A 15,894-nucleotide genomic window follows, 5' to 3' on the forward strand; every position below is an offset into this window, starting at 1 on the left:
ATTCTTTTCAGTTTTGGTGACAGGTCTGGCCTACCCTCAATCACAGTCAGTCCTATCAAGACTTAAATCTGACTTCCCAGTCACAGGCATGAGAATGAATTCTAGAAGTTGGGTGAAAGATTTTAGAAAAAGAAACTCTTAAGGACTGAGAAAAGAGAAAGGAAGAAAGTGGATAGCAGAACAGAATGATATTTTTATAATTCAGTCTTAGTAGACTGAAAGCTGAGTCAAAGCACCACAAAACTCGGAGACCTGTCTCTTGGAAAGATGGGAGATGGAGTTATTCAAGCCAAGTGTGACATTAAATGTTCTCATCAAAAGCACCTCTCCAAGAGTCAGGGCCTGGAGTTGAGCAGAGGCCACAGAAGGTAGTCAGCTCACTCCCAAATTTCAAGCAGGATAATAAACAGCATTAAAGAAACTATTTTAGCCCCCATTGTTTTTACTTAAAGACCTCTTCTACTCTGTCCAATATATTATACTCTTGTGAAGTCTGACCTAACAGTTCTCTGATTTAGGCCTCTCTGCATGATCAGGTACTTTGTCACAATTTTATATACTTATGACAGGCCTTAGCAGAGTGGGATAAAACAATATTTGTTGCCTCTGGAAGGAATGCCAAGATGAGGGAAAAAGGCTGAGTCTTTCTTTCAGGGCCCAGCAATAGAGCAAAATTCAGTGTCCCAATCAATTATAATTAGGGAGGCACCAAAGAGTAGTGGTAAGCCCACGTGCTTTAGAGCTAATAAGACCCAGGTTTGAATCTAGGTTCTTATCATGTATTTGCTGGGAAAACCAGGTAGAATTACCTTGCAAAGCTCAGTTTCCTCAATTTTAAAAAGGGAACAATAATTCTGCAATGAAAAATAAATTAGGTAATACATGTAACACCTGGCACATAAGGGACATTGTTATTGTTTTTAATTGCAAAGAACTGATTAAACATAACAGAGTTCTAGATGTCTCTGAAGTAGTGATTAGGAAGACCTCCAGGAAATGCCAAGCTTTCATAACCAAGGGATTCTCTCAAAGTGACAGAGCAGACCCTTGAGCCTGTCTATCTCTGAGCATGTCCCAAGCACAGACATCCCATCTCTTACTGGATTGATTTAAGTATAAAACACCTTGGTGGGCAACTGAACTGTTGAGAAATATCTGTAAACCTCATATCACCCACAAAGAGATCACAGTACCTGTTGTGAGATGCTGTCTGGTAGCCAACTGCCAAAGCCTGTCTCAGGATATCACTCACCAGCTGCTCTGTAGCCTACAACAGCAAGATGATGTTCTCAGAAATGGTTATCTACTTGCTAGGAAGAGGGGTGGATCTGTCCCCATCCCTTACTCTAAACTTCTGAAACAATTGCATCTAGGGATCAAAAAGTCCTTAAGGAAAAATTAAAAGTCTGAATAGCACCCTGCAAATGATATACAGAGGCCATGATTCTGAGAAATTACAAATCGGGGTAATTTTCATTAATCAGACATTGTTTTTAGGGAACACAGAAGTGAGGGTGACTACTGAGGTATTCCTATAACTGAGGGGGATCTACCCAGGAAAGAATTCCTAAACTAGGATCAGACTGGATAAAGGCACTGTGGTTTTATTACTTCCTTCCCTAGGGACAGGATACTCCCAGCTGTTTCTCTGTTGCTGTTGTGACATATAGAGGAAACCCAAAGTTTTGCCTTTGCCACCTCCTTAAAGCACTGAGAGTGATGATTCTTATCCCCAGAATACTTTTTAAAAGGCAATTTAAGTGGCACTTAATAAAATTATCTTTAGCGTGAGATTAGCACAAAAACCCAGATGAAGCCAAATTTACTTCAAAACGGCTTGGGATCCAGACTGTACTTCCTGGCTGGCCTCTCAGTGCTTCAGCTCTGGCAGCAGCTCCCAGCAGGCACCTACCTTTAAAATCATGTCCTCTATCACTGATGCATACACATTCCTGTGGAGTGCCACAGGCTGCAGGGTGATTCCAATCTGGAAAAGCAGAGAAAGCCAATTTGTTTGTATTTCTACATTTTAAACAGCCTCTGTCCAAACGAGCAGACTTCTCTGATACCCACAGAGATGCCCAGTTGAAAGAATGCTCAACAAACATTCTGGACAAAACTCATAGGGAAGTAACACAGAATGTAACAACTGGAAGAATATGTTATTTTTCCATGTTTCTGATTGTTAAAAATGCTACTCTAATCCTGTTTTTATCCCCAAATCTCTTTCATAGAACATGATCAGGATTTGCCATGAATTTGGAAGGTTCAGATTCAGCCTCTAAGGTGCTGTTTGTGAAAAGTGAAAAAATATATACTTGGAAATTGCACCTTGCTCCATTTTCCATTTACTCCTGTCTTTCACTTTGGGTCTTGAGCATCTGTGCAGGGGGCAGCTGCAAAAGAGATGCTAAGTTTCATCAGGGGTGGATAAATAAAATAATTCTCTCCTGTATAATAGCAGTGGTATGTGCCACATCTATACCAAAGATAGGATACTTGGGAACTATAAAAACATCAGGAAAAGGTTTCCCTCTAAAGTGTAAGCTGGAAATATTATGACATGCTTCAAGAGGAAAAGGTATTCTCCTGAGGCAGATGAGAAAAAAGGAGATGAAAAGTGAAAAACTATCTACCTGCCTCTGCTCCAATTTCATGCTCATTAAGCAACTTTTTCATATGTAATAAATTTTCTTGTGCAAGGGCTCTGATGTAGGAAGATGGGCACCTGGTGAGCATACTCATTTACCAGGCCTTAGTGAATGATACATTTACTTCATCAAATAAATATGGTGTCTGAGTTTCTAACATTGTCTCTGAGCTCACACCTAGTTTGTGATCTCTCATCACCAGCCACAGCCCCTTACCTTCTGTGTGACATCACCAATAAATTCAGACCCTGGTGTTGTTGGCAGATAGAATTTCAGTTCTTCTTGTTTCTCTTCTTGTTCTTTTTTGATGTTTATCTTTAATGGCTCTGAAAGGTTGAGGATATCCACCTCCTCCTCATTCTCTGGTTCTCTTTTCTGAAACTGCTGCAGGTCCTCCAGCTTCCGGCAGAGGCTGTCAGCGGAGGATAATGATGACGGGCACTCTAAAGGAGAGAGAACTGGTCTTATGACAGCTGTGGTAACAAAGGAAAAGGACTTTCAGACTCCATAAGACCAACAGTGAGAGACCCAGAGAAGAACAGGGTTAAGTATCAAGGGAGGTGACCTTTCTAGTTCTAAAATTCTATGAATCTATAATTATGAGAACTAGGAAACTCATGAGTAAGAAAAGCAGAGACAAGCATCCTGTATGAAGACATACATGATATAACTGCAATCTAAGAAAACACAAGAGTATATTATTCTGACTTCTGCCACCCAAAACTAGGCCATACTCTCATGCCCCAAGTAGTAATGATGAAATATATTTTACATATTTTAAAAAATAATCTTTCTAATTAAAGATAATATGGTCCAATGTAGGAAATCTGGAAAATTTAGAAATAAACAGTGAAGAAAAGAAAAATCACTCATATTCTTACTGCTCAGAGACAATACTGTTAACGTTTTAGCATATACTGTGCATTGTCTTTAATAAGCTGCTTTATACTGAGCATAACAAAGAATGTTAGAACTTTAAAGCCAGCAGGGACTCTGGGCATCTTCTTGTCCACCCCTTTTGTTTTGGGGAGGAGTAAGAGTGGACTTGAGGACACTCAGTAAGATGGTGGCAGAGTACCCAACTCTAGGCTTTTCTGTTTAGTGAGTGGGTTTTCACAAATTCATCAGTTCACATCAACAGAACACCTCATATATGTAAAGTACTTTTTACTACCAGTGAAGCAAGGAAGTAATCAATATGGTCTCCACTCACCAAAGAGCTTATATGAGGGCAGCTCAGACAGACAAACCCTCAAGGTACAGACATTCAGAGCTGCAGGAGATCAGAGAAAGCAGAGATCATCCATGTCAGCACTCAGGAAAGTCTCATGGAGAAAGTGGGACTTATGCCTAGTCTTAAAAGGACCCCATGTTCTCTCAGACAGGGAGATGGAACTTCCGTTTTCTCATATGAATGGAGGTGAGGGGAGAAAACTACCCTTCTTATTCTTTAAGGTGAAACTCAAAATGTCTTCTCTCTAAATACCTTTTATTGGGTACTTACCCCCACCATACAGTCTAGCTGTTTGCATCTCTACTATAGAACACTCAGTTCCTTTTACTTGCAACATAATTAGTTGTTTACTTCTGTGCCTCCAACACTGGGTAGTACATTTCCTAGCTATGTGTAAGAGATAAAATAACAGGTAAGACACAGTCTCCGTCCTTAAGGATAGGATAGCTGTCAGTGGGAAATTTATGAAGTGGCAAAGGAAGAAGTTGCTTCTATCTGAAGGAAAGAAGATAGACTAGGAGAGTCTTCAGAAAAGAAACGACGCTGAGGAGGAGACTCCTAAATGAACAGATAGTCGTGTGCCTGTGGGATGGCATGGGCCAGAGCATTCCGGGCTGGAGCACAAAATGGGGAACAAATAGTTCTGTAGGGAATGTACAGTCCACGAAAAGGGAAGGAGGGAGACACAGCAAGAGGTAAATAAAGGATCTTGTTCTCCATAGCAACTCTTCCAAGTCCTCAAAGTGAAAAAAGACCCTGGAACTTGGTGGGTTGAGGTGGCCCAAGAACTTTGGGTGCTGAAGAAATGAGTATGTTCAACAGAAAAAGCCTCTCCGGTTGTTAATGATGCTCAGTGAAGTTTTAATGAAGGCGTACCTGGTTCGCTGTCGATCTGGGTCAACACATCCTCAATTGAGTCCCCGTCATTTCTCATGCTCTCGGGATCGGATGGGGTGTAGCCATGGCTGCGGCACCAGTGAGCAATGTGCTTGGTTTTAAGGGGAGTCAGGTGGTGAAATCTTGAATTCTTCTCTAGTATTTCTTGTAAGACTTTTCGCATTGTCATTGCTCTTTGCCACTTGGAAAAAAATTTTTTGAACCATAATCAAATCCTTCAACTTAATAGCAGCATGTTGAAACAAATCACTTGATTGTAAATAACCATGCTAATTTGTTTTGTTAGGACCATTTTTTTTTTCCCAAAGTAAAATATCAGATTGTGTTGCCCAAAGCAATACAACTTCATAAATACAACTTTGTTGACTCCCTAATGCCTATAAAATAAATCAAACTCCTAGGTTTGGTGTATAAGGCTTTTCACTAGGTCCCACTTCCCCTCCTTCACCAACTTTCCCCAAAGCAACCACGCTGACTTTCTCACAGCTTCTTAAACATGTCTCTATACATGCTATTTCCTATTCCAATAACCTCATTGTAAGCACTCACTAGATACCTGAATTAATTTTGTTTTGAAATCCATAACTTTTTTTAGAAAACATTGAGTAATGTGTCTATCAATGTAGGAAAAGTAGTCTTTAAAAGGCTAGCTGCAATTCTTTGAAGAATGAGATTTTTAACTGAGGAAAAATTTCCACCATTAAATACTTTAACCACATAAGCTGTAAATATTACTGTTCCATATGACAAAGTTTATAGAGGCAGCCAGAATGCACAAATGTTTCAGTTCTTTTTTCCCCACAGGCTCTCAGGAGTGGCCTGCATATCAAATTAACATAGATAGGCTTACCTCAGAGGCTCTCCTTTTTCCGATGTTCCAGCCATAATACTGCTCCACAGACTTTGCAGAAAAACAGCTGGCATCTTCAACTAGAATGCACATATCCAGCAAATTCTCAAAAAACTTATTGTGATTCAAACCAAATCTTACTAGCTGGAGATATAACTGATAGTTTCTTTAGATCTCTTTATTGGATATATGTTCCTTACTGAGCAAGTTCAGATACAACATAACCCAAAAGGCCTTCTCCTTAAAAGGGAAGGCATCTCATTCGTATGTATCCAAACACTCCACCCCAACTTTGGGAAATCTACTTTTGCTAGTAGAGAAAGGTCCTCAATTATTAAAATAAACGGAAATGGTACTACACTAGGAGCCAGGAGACCAGAGATGATCTCATCCTGCCTCGTTATCACCTCACTGAGTGGCCTTGGGTAACCCAACCAACTCTCTGGGCTTTAGTTTTTTCATCTGTAAAATGAGCAAGGTGGGAAAGATGGTTTCTGAAGTCCATTCCTCCTCTAATATTCTACATTTGTATTTAAATTGAAGAAAAAAAAAATTCTTTTGAATCTTAACTGGGCTGGGAAAATGTCACTGAAAGTTTACTTTGAATTCCCTGAAAAGGACCCCAAATTTTAGCAGAGGAAAAAAAAAAAAATATATATATATATATGCTATTATAGTTGAAAACAATAAGCAGGGTGCCTATCGTTTTCATATTCCTATGAATATAACTGACATAATAATCTGCTTCATCCCTTCTCTCTAAATGTTTGTGATGCTGTCAGCATACATCTCAGTACCCATAGCTTATCTGCACCCCTCAATAAGAGCTGCTGATTTTTGAAGCAAATTATTCAGTCTTGCTAATAATGAGCAGTAATATAGCAGACATCACCTTGGGAGCTCTTGAAAAGTGTGTTTTTATACGAAGTGAGTGACAATGAGTGTTAGAGGAAAGATTAGTGGCTTTGGAGTCAACCAGAAATGGGTTTGTATCCTGCCTCGCCAACCATAACTATGTGATCTTGAGCAAGTTACTTAATCTTGCATATCCTCAGTTTTCTGATCTATAAAATGGAAATATCAACAATCTCATGGAGAGGCTATCATTAAAACATACTAAATGAAATGAGCTTGCACAGGCTCTGACATACTGTAGGCAAATGCTTATTTCTTTTGTCACTAATCAACATTAAAATTAATGTGTTTTTAATCATATGCACTACAGATTTATGATTTATATGTAAAAATAAATGTAAAAAAATTCCTTCCACAGATAAAACCCAAAATAAGACTAACTGGTTGACCAAGACCCAACAAACTTTAAAATCCCTGCAGCAAATGGGTTAAAATCTCATAAGGTAATAACTACCACATTTTTATTAGTTTATAATACCAAGTGATTTAAGTTGAACCAATAACCCAAGTAGTTCACAGTTTAAAAAAAACATCCATATTTTCAGTATAATTCTCTTACTTTTTGTAGTGATTAATGGGATCTTCTTTACTACTGCTGTTAAGAGTTGCTGGATGGTCTCTAAATGGTCTATCCTGAGAAGGATAAAAGAAAAGTAAGGTAATAAATACACTAGAAACTTCAACAAACACCCCACCCCATCCCACACCACCATATTTATGCATATATTCCCCTTTTATGGGAATTATTACTTAAACCAATTATACTGGCTCCCTTTCCTGCCACAGATAGCCTTCTTTATAAATGAAGAGTGATCTATGTTTAAAAAGAAAATGCCAAAATTAAGATAAGACTCAAAAGAATGACAAAGTATGCAAATTTCACATTTTAATTTATCTATATTTTTAAATTAAATATCAACACAAACTATTCTAGAGCAGAAAAATTCTCTTACACAAATGCCTATCTTAGGGTTATTACAGCTTATGCCTCCATGTATCATGTTAAAGTGGCTAAGTTTCTCTTGCTCCCAGAAGTTTGAGATACTTCAAAGTATGTGGGCAGAGGTTGATTCCTTATTTGGAAATAAGAAAATCTCAGGAAGCATTTTAAAAGAAGCCATGAGTATATATGGCAGCTTGTAATATTAGGCAGGTATGTGAATACTCAGATACAAAATGTGTACACACCTTAGTAATTCCACCATGAGAAATTTCATGCTAACGAGTCGGCAAAAAAAAGGACTTGGCAAGCTCAACTGGAGGGAGCTCTGTTATCCCACCTGAGGCTATACAACATCAAGTGCCACCCTAAGTTGCATCAATGTTTAAATGGAAACTATCTGTGTATCAGGGATGACACTTGTTCACTGCACATGGACAGAAGGTTTCCACCCATCAAGGGACTTAACTCTACACATACTCAGCTGTCAAGGGTATGGTTTTTAAAAAGCATTGTCAAAACACCCAAAGCAGAAATCCTTTAGAAAGGTGTGAAATAATTACTTGATGACATAGTTTCCCAGCTCAGAACCTTCTTCTGTTTTCACTGCTGTCTGACCCTCCTGAGAGAGGCAGCTCGGCCCAGGTGTTTCTGGTTCAGTCTTCACTACAAGGGAAGAGCAACAAAGAGAGAGCCGTCAGGGTTCCAAGATGGAAGGACACATGCAGGCAGAATAAGAGCTCTTCCACTGAAACTCAGTGAGGAAACTGCCTCGCCAGCTGTTGCAGTGACACAGCCCAGGAGACTGAGATGGCTGTCATCACAGGGTCAGCAGACAAAGGAAGAACTGTTCCCTTGGGTCTCAGGGGGAGCAGCTCCAAGATCACGAAAGGCCCAGGCAATAAAATGAATGGCTTTTTAGAAATTTCTTAAAGAGCCCTCACATGGCTATGTGAGATCCCTCACATAAACACAAAAGCGATTGAACAATGTTACATTAGAATACAAGGCCAGCCTGTTCTAAGTTGTAATGTTATGACTTTTTGGATATCCCTTCAGCTAAATTTATCAACTTGCAGCATTATCTTAGTATTCTGGGATACAAGGCAGAAAGCAAAAATCAAATCCACTCTGTTGGAAATTTCCAAGTTCCTCACATTAGGCTTTTAAGATTACCAAATCTATTCATGGAAGTTGCAATGTCTCAGGAGCATGTGCCCTCTTTTTTTTCTGCAATATTCTTTGATCAAAAAACCATGACCATAATATTTCTGCATGTCATTAAATATTCTTTAACAGCATTATAAATATAATCATAGTATTCCATTGTATGAATACACTATTGTTACCACTGTTTCCTTAAATAAATGACTATTGTTAGAATTAAAAATCAACAAAAAAGCATCATCATAAACTTACTGCTGCATCAACTTTTCCTGTCTGCACCATCTTTCCCCACAATCCATCTTTTACATCAGCAACAAAAAAGTTTCCTTAAAGGACGTCTTTGGTGTCAATCTGCCTACTCATTATCATTCAGTAGCTCCCTATACCAGTTTCTGAATGAAATCTACTAGTACATGTGCTTTTCCTCTTTTTCATTTTATCTGATGCATAACTTGCATACAGTAAGGTGCACAAATATTATGTGTACAGTTTGATTCATTTTACCGATGTATGCATACTTGTAATCACCAAATTAATTAGAGTATTTCCAGCACTCAAGCAGGTTCCCCTATGCTTCCTTCCAAACCCTCCAAGCCACTATCCTGCCTTTTGCTCATTTTGAATTTCATATAACTGGAATTATACTGTGCATAGTCTTTTGTGTCGGCATCTTTTTAGTTATTATGGATAACACGAGGATAAACATCCTGGTATGCATCTTCTGTGGACATATGCACTCATTTTCTACACGCAGATTTGCTGGAACATAGGGCAGACGTGTGTTTAACTTGATCAGAAACTGCCAAAATGGTGTCCAAAATGATTATATCAGCAGAGTGTATGCAAGTTCTAGTTGTTTCACATCCTTGCCAACACTGTAATGTCAGTCCTTTTAATTCTGGTGATTCTGGTAGGTGGAACAGTATCTCACTATTGTTTTAATTTGAACTTCCTTGATGACTAATGAAGTTGAACAACTTTTCATATACTTTATGAGCTATTATGATTTCCTCTTCTGTTAACTGCCTGTTCACATCTTTTAACTATTAAAAAAAAAAAATTAGTTGTCAGTCTTTGCCTTAGTTTCCCTGTTATTGTGACAAACACCACACAATGGGTTGGGTTAACAATAGGAATTCATCAGCTCATGGTTTCAGTGGCTAGAAGGCTTGCTTCCTCCCAGGGTGAGTCCCTTTCTCGCTGGTCAGCAATCCTTGGGTTCCCTGACTTCCCTGTCACATAGCTATGTCTTCTCCTTTCTCTTCTGGGTTCTGCTGACTTCCAGCTTCATAAACCCTCCAGAGATAGGATTGAGGCACAACCTCATTCAGTTGGACCACAAACTAACTAAAAACATCTTCAAAAAGTCCTATTTATAATGGGTTCACACTCACAGGAATGGCTTAAGATTAAGAACATGTTTTTTTCTGCAGTACATAATTCAACCCACCACAGCCTTTTTCATACTGATTTTTAGATCTCTTTATATTCTGGATGTGTCCTCTCTCAGATATATTGCAAATATCTCCTGGTCTATGGTTGGTTTTTTGCTCTTCTAATGTCATCCTCTGATGAAGAGAGGTTTCCAATGTTAATAAGATTCAATTTATCAATCTTTTCTTTTATAGTTAGTTTTCTTGTATGTGCTGTTTAAAAAATCTTTGCCAAAGGTCATGAGGACATTTCTCATGTTTTCTTCTAAAAGCTTTACTGCTTTACCTTTCATATTGAGGCCTATTATCCAATTCAAATTAATTTTTGTTTACGGTATGAGGTAGGGATGAAGGTTCATAGTTTTCCCATAGAGATATACTCAATTAGCTATGTATTGACAAGACCATCCTTTCTCTACTGAAGTTGTCATAAATCAGGTGGCCATATATGTGTGAGTCTATTACCGGGGTCTCTTTTGTGTTCCATTAGTCTGTCTATTCTTGAGCCAATATCACACTGTCTCAATTACTATAGCTTTATAGCGTATCTGGTAGTCTAAGTCCTCTAGCTTAGTCGTCTTCGAGACTGCCTTGGTATTCTAGACCTTGGTGTTTCCTTGTCAACTTGACTTACCTTGTCAATTTCTACACACAAACAAAAACAACACTGTTGAGATTTTGTTTGGGATCGTATTAAATCTCTATGTCATTTTTGGGGAGAAGTGATTAACAACAAATGAAGTCAGATCTCAATAAATAAATAAAATATGGTATATCCTACCATTTATTTAGATTTTTAAGTTATTTCACAAATATTCAGTAGCTTTTTAGTGTATAAGATTTATTCACCTTTCCTTATGTTTTTAAATTTATATTTGATACAGTATTTCTGGTGATGTAATTACTTTCTTTAAATTTCGTTTCTTAATTGTTGTAGCTAGACTAGAAATTTAAATGATTTTTGTATGTACAGTGATTTGTATTGAGAGATCTTGTTAAATTAAAATTCATGTATTAATTCTAATAGTTCATAGATTCTTTTGGATTTTTTTATACACACAATCATGTCATCTGAGAACAAAGACAGGAGTTTTGGTAGCTACTCTTAACACAGTAAGGCAGTTTAAGTTCCAGGCCTAATTTTCTGGGAATTTTTATCATGAAAGGACATTAAATTTTACCAAAGGCTTTTTCTGATTCTATTGAGATGGTCATATGGCTTTTCCCCTTTATTCTGCTATTGTGCTATACAATACTAATTGATTTTCAAATGCTAACCTATCTTGCATACCTGTAATAAACCCCACTTGGTTATAAATATTATCCTTGTTTTGTACCACTTAATTTGATTTTTCCAAAACCTACATTTTTCAAAGTTATCAACTTATAATTTTTCTTCCTTATAATGTCCTTTTCACGTTTTCACATCAGGGTACTGTTGGCTTCATAAACAATTGGAAATTTGTTCCTTTCTTTGTGGAAAGGTTTTTTATTATGAATTCCATTTCCTTAATGGATATGGGGCCAAATATTTCAATCTTTTCTTGTGTCAGTTTTGGTTAAATGGTGTTTTCAAAGAATGTGTTCATTTCACCTAAATAATCAAGTTTATCAGCACACAGTTATCTATAATATATTATCTTTTTAAAGACTGTGAAAACTACAGTGACATCCCTCTTTTCATTCATGATGTCGGTTTCTAAGAAACAGCTTATTTTTCTGCTTTTCTCTATTGTATGTTTTCTGAGTGCCGCTTTTAGATGCACCCCACAAGTTTTGGTTTGTTGTGTTTTCATTATCAATCAGTTAAAAATATTTTCTTATTTCCTTTCGATTTCTTCTTTGACTGTGGGTTATTTATAAAGGTTTACCTTTATTTCTAACTATTTGGTGGATTTTGTAGTTATCTTTCTGTTATTAATTTTGAGTTTAATTCCACTATGGTCAGAGAACCTTGTCAGTATGCTTTCAATCCTTTGGAATTTACTGAGACTTATTCATGGCCCAACAGGGTTTTTCTGTTTTTAGAAATGTTCTATTTACCCTTCACAAAATGTATAGTCTGTCCAGTTTGTGGGTTCTATAACTCTAAACTATTATCAAGATGGTTTAACTGTGTTAACATCTACATCCTTACCAACTTTTTTGTCTGCTTGCTCTATCAGTTGTGACTGTGAATGTGTCTGTTTCTCCTTTCAGTCGACCTTTGCTTTAATATTTTAAAGCTGTGTTACTGGATATATACAAATTTAGAATTGATAACACAAGATTTCTGTAGAACAGATCCTTTTATCATTATGAAATATACTTCTTTATCTATAATACTTCTTCCCTTAGTCAACTTTACCTGATATTAGTATAGCTAACATTACCTTCCTTTTAATATTTCATAGCATATATTTTTCTATCTTCTTTCAGTTGAATTTTATATACAAAATGTCTCTTGTCAACAACATAAATGGGTCTTTTTTAATCCTGAAAATCTTTGTTTTTAATTGAAATGTTTTGTCCATTTACATTTTGTGGTATTTATTACTGATATAGTCAAGTGTACCAACTTGTTATTTATTTTTCTGTTTCATCTCATCTTTGTTCTTTCATTTCTCCTTTTTTTGTATTCTTTTGGATGCATTATTTGTTTCATTTTATTTCTCTATTAGGTTTTTAGTTACAGATTCTTATACTACTCCTTAAGTGATTACTTTAGAGATTACAATATTTATTCAGTGAGTTATTATAGTCTTAACTTAAATTAGTACTTTTACTACTTCTCAAACAATGAGAGGGCCTTACAACCGTTTAACTCTTTACCTCACTTCTGCCCTTGGTATTACGGGTGCCATTTATTTTACTTCTACAGCTGCTATAAATAACCCACAAAATATCATTATTATTTTTGTTTATAATAATATATATTTTTAAACCCTTTCTAATGCTTTTCATTATCTTTACACAGTTCCAGCTTTCATCCAGGAACATTTTCTTTCAGACTCCTATAGTGTAGGTCTGCATGCAAAGAATTCTCACAGCTTCTGTTTGTCTGAAAATGTCTATTTCATCTTTAATTCCGAAGAATATTTTCAGTGGTTATAAAATTTTAGGTTGGCAGTTTTTCTATCCATGCACCCTGGATTTTAAAGATGCCTTGTCCTCTGGCTTTCATAATTTCTCCTGAAAAGCCAGCCATTATGTCTTATTTTTCCTTCTTTGAAGACCAAGTGTCCTTTTTTCCCCCTCTGACTACTTTTACAAGTTTCTCTGTCTCTGGTTTTTAGCAATTTGACTACGATTACCTAGATGTGGTTTTATCTGAATTTATACTGCTTCTGCTTTGATGAGCTTTTGAAATCTGTAGTTTGGTGTTTTTTGAACAGTTATGAAAAATTTATTCTTTCAAATAGTGCCTCTGCTATAATCTCTCCTTTCCTTCTGGAACGGTCTTAAATTACACACATTTTAGACATTTTGATTGTGTCCTACCTGTCTGTTACAAAATTATCTGTTTTTCCCTTCCATTTTGTTCACTTCTTCAACATGAGTCATATTTATTTTAAAACCCTTGCCAGTTAACTCCAATAGCTGGATTATCTGTGAGTTTACTTAAATTGGCAATTTGTTCTCTCAAAAATTGGTTACATTTTTCTGCCTTTTTGAATATCTAGTAATTTTTTTTATCATATGTTCAATATTGTGTTATAAAAGAACTGTCGAATTGTCTCTTGTGGACACCTTCCACAAGAAAGGGTTCCAACTTCCCTCCAGTAGAGAGACAGAGTGATTGACTGAGTCCAATGAGGAACTGAGGTGGGCCAGTGGATCATCCCTATTTCTCAGGTGTGTCCCTCCTGGACTTATGATTGAGAGTCTAGTGGGTCTCTATGTCCTCAGCTCTGAAAATCTAATAGACTAAAGGAGGTCTTCAGCTTAGCTCTTTAGCCTTCCACTTCAAAATCTGGCAAATGGCTTCAGGACACAAGCTACATGTTTGAGGCAAGCCCCACCTTCTAGTAAAACTGTATCTTAGCACTATGATTTTATGGAATACTTTACTCCAGCTTTTGAAAGCCTTTGCCTAACTTCCCAGCACCATGAATTCAGTCCCCAAATTTAACAATGACCCATGGCGAAATCCAGCTAATGTTTCAGGCTCCCTAAGTTTTAATCTTTCACACTGGTCTTTTGCAGCTACTAAAAGCCTAACTGGTTTCTCTTTCATCCATGTGGATCACACCCAATATTCAGTCAGCTCACCTTGGAAGGGCTCTCCCCTCTCTGGAATCCACTTCATATAGTCCTTGTGACTTCTACAGCTTTCTGTTATCTTTAAAAATATGATTTTTATAATTTATTTAATTTTTTTCCAATCGTTACAGGACATGTGTTGAGTTGCTGCAATATACGGCATCCTACCAAAAGCAGAAGTACTTCCTCTAGTAAATCTTCAAGTTCTACTTGGTAGAACTAGCCAGTTGCTATTGTCACTCTTCTTTAAACTTACAGGAACCCCCAGTACCAAGAAAAATACACCTAACAGTATTCTTCCCAATTCAGCCCAGGAATTTCACTGTTAGCAATGCAAATTCTCTCCACCCCTAGTGATTGCAAGACTTCAAGAATAAAGTTCATATACTCCAGTTCTGCAGGTTCAAATAAACTCACTTTAATCTGGCATTCAAACAATTATAGAATTATATAATCATAGCATTTTTCAAGTTAAGATAGCCCTTATAAAAATTTTCTTCCAACCACCCATTCCATGGTAAATCCCCATACACTGTCCTGAGAACTGGTAATTTAGCTTCTGCTTAAGCAATTCCAGTAACAGGGACTCACTACTTCCTAAGACAACCATTTCATCTTCTAACAATTCCATCAGACAGTTTTTTTGTACTCTGAACTAAAATGTCTTCTGGTTACATCTATACATGATCCTGGTTTTTAGAATCACAGAGAACTTGTCCAATCTTGCTTCTACAAGACGGAAATTCACATATTTGAAGATATTTCTCAGGTCTGTCTCCTTTCAAGTATTCTGCCCAGAAAAGAACATAATACTCTAGGGATGGCCTGACCTTTAATGGGCTGCCTCCTCCTTCATTCTGGATTCTGTATCATCTAGGCAACCTACAAATTCACTAGCTTTTTTTAACAGTCATATGAACCTATTTATTTCTACTGAGCTTACTGGTCACTAAAATCCTTAAGTCTTTTTCACACATGCAGTGGTTTAGCTTACACTCAATCATCTTGCACTTGTGTAGCAGGTGTTTATGATCAACCTCAAAACAGAATTATCCTTATTAATCCCCTTGTTAGATTTTGTACATTGCTCTAGTTCACATAGTAGATCCTGATTCTATCATCTGGGTTATTAATTGTCCTTCTTATTGTAATGCCACCCAGAATCTGATAAGCATGCATTCTGTGTTGTTTCATTCAAGTCACTGAATCATATCCACTAGAATGGCTGAAATTAAAGACTGACAACATCAAATGTTTGGTAAGAATATGAGCAACAGTAACTCTCACATACTGCTGGTGGGAGTATAAAAGGGTACAATGACTGGAAAACTACTTAGCAGTTTCTTATAGTTATATATTCACCTGCCCTATAACCCAACTATTCTACTAGAGAAATAAAAACATGTATGTGCTTCCCTATATATAAAGTGAAAAGCAGATGCAATTAATCTATGGAAATAGAAACCAGACCAATGGTTGCCTACAGGAGATGGGAATAGACTGGAAAGGGCCTGATGTGATGAAAATTTCTGTGACTTGAAAACCTTGGTGCCAGTTACATAGCG

The 15,894-nt window shown here is 37.0% G+C and overlaps 1 protein-coding gene across 8 annotated transcripts in view; it reads right to left on the minus strand.

Moving 5' to 3' along the window:
- The window catches only part of YEATS2 (YEATS domain containing 2), a 194,662-nt gene that overhangs the window by 2,023 nt on the left and 176,745 nt on the right, over positions 1–15,894 (minus strand). For 6 of the 8 annotated variants that reach the window (XM_037839564.1, XM_037839566.1, XM_037839548.1 and 3 more), the window contains 7 exons: positions 8,051–8,153; positions 7,107–7,180; positions 5,633–5,712; positions 4,762–4,963; positions 2,868–3,094; positions 1,913–1,987; positions 1,194–1,267 (listed from right to left, as the gene is read on the minus strand). In XM_037839564.1, the coding sequence (XP_037695492.1) occupies positions 1,194–1,267; positions 1,913–1,987; positions 2,868–3,094; positions 4,762–4,963; positions 5,633–5,712; positions 7,107–7,180; positions 8,051–8,153 (835 nt within the window). Of the gene's footprint in view, positions 1–1,193; positions 1,268–1,912; positions 1,988–2,867; positions 3,095–4,761; positions 4,964–5,632; positions 5,713–7,100; positions 7,181–7,297; positions 7,362–8,050; positions 8,154–15,894 lie in introns of those variants that run through there. The other 2 variants (XR_005217407.1, XM_037839570.1) reach the window with 2 other exon arrangements.

Source organism: Choloepus didactylus, chromosome 1 (assembly GCF_015220235.1).
Source record: "Choloepus didactylus isolate mChoDid1 chromosome 1, mChoDid1.pri, whole genome shotgun sequence".
Taxonomy (NCBI): domain Eukaryota; kingdom Metazoa; phylum Chordata; class Mammalia; order Pilosa; family Megalonychidae; genus Choloepus; species Choloepus didactylus.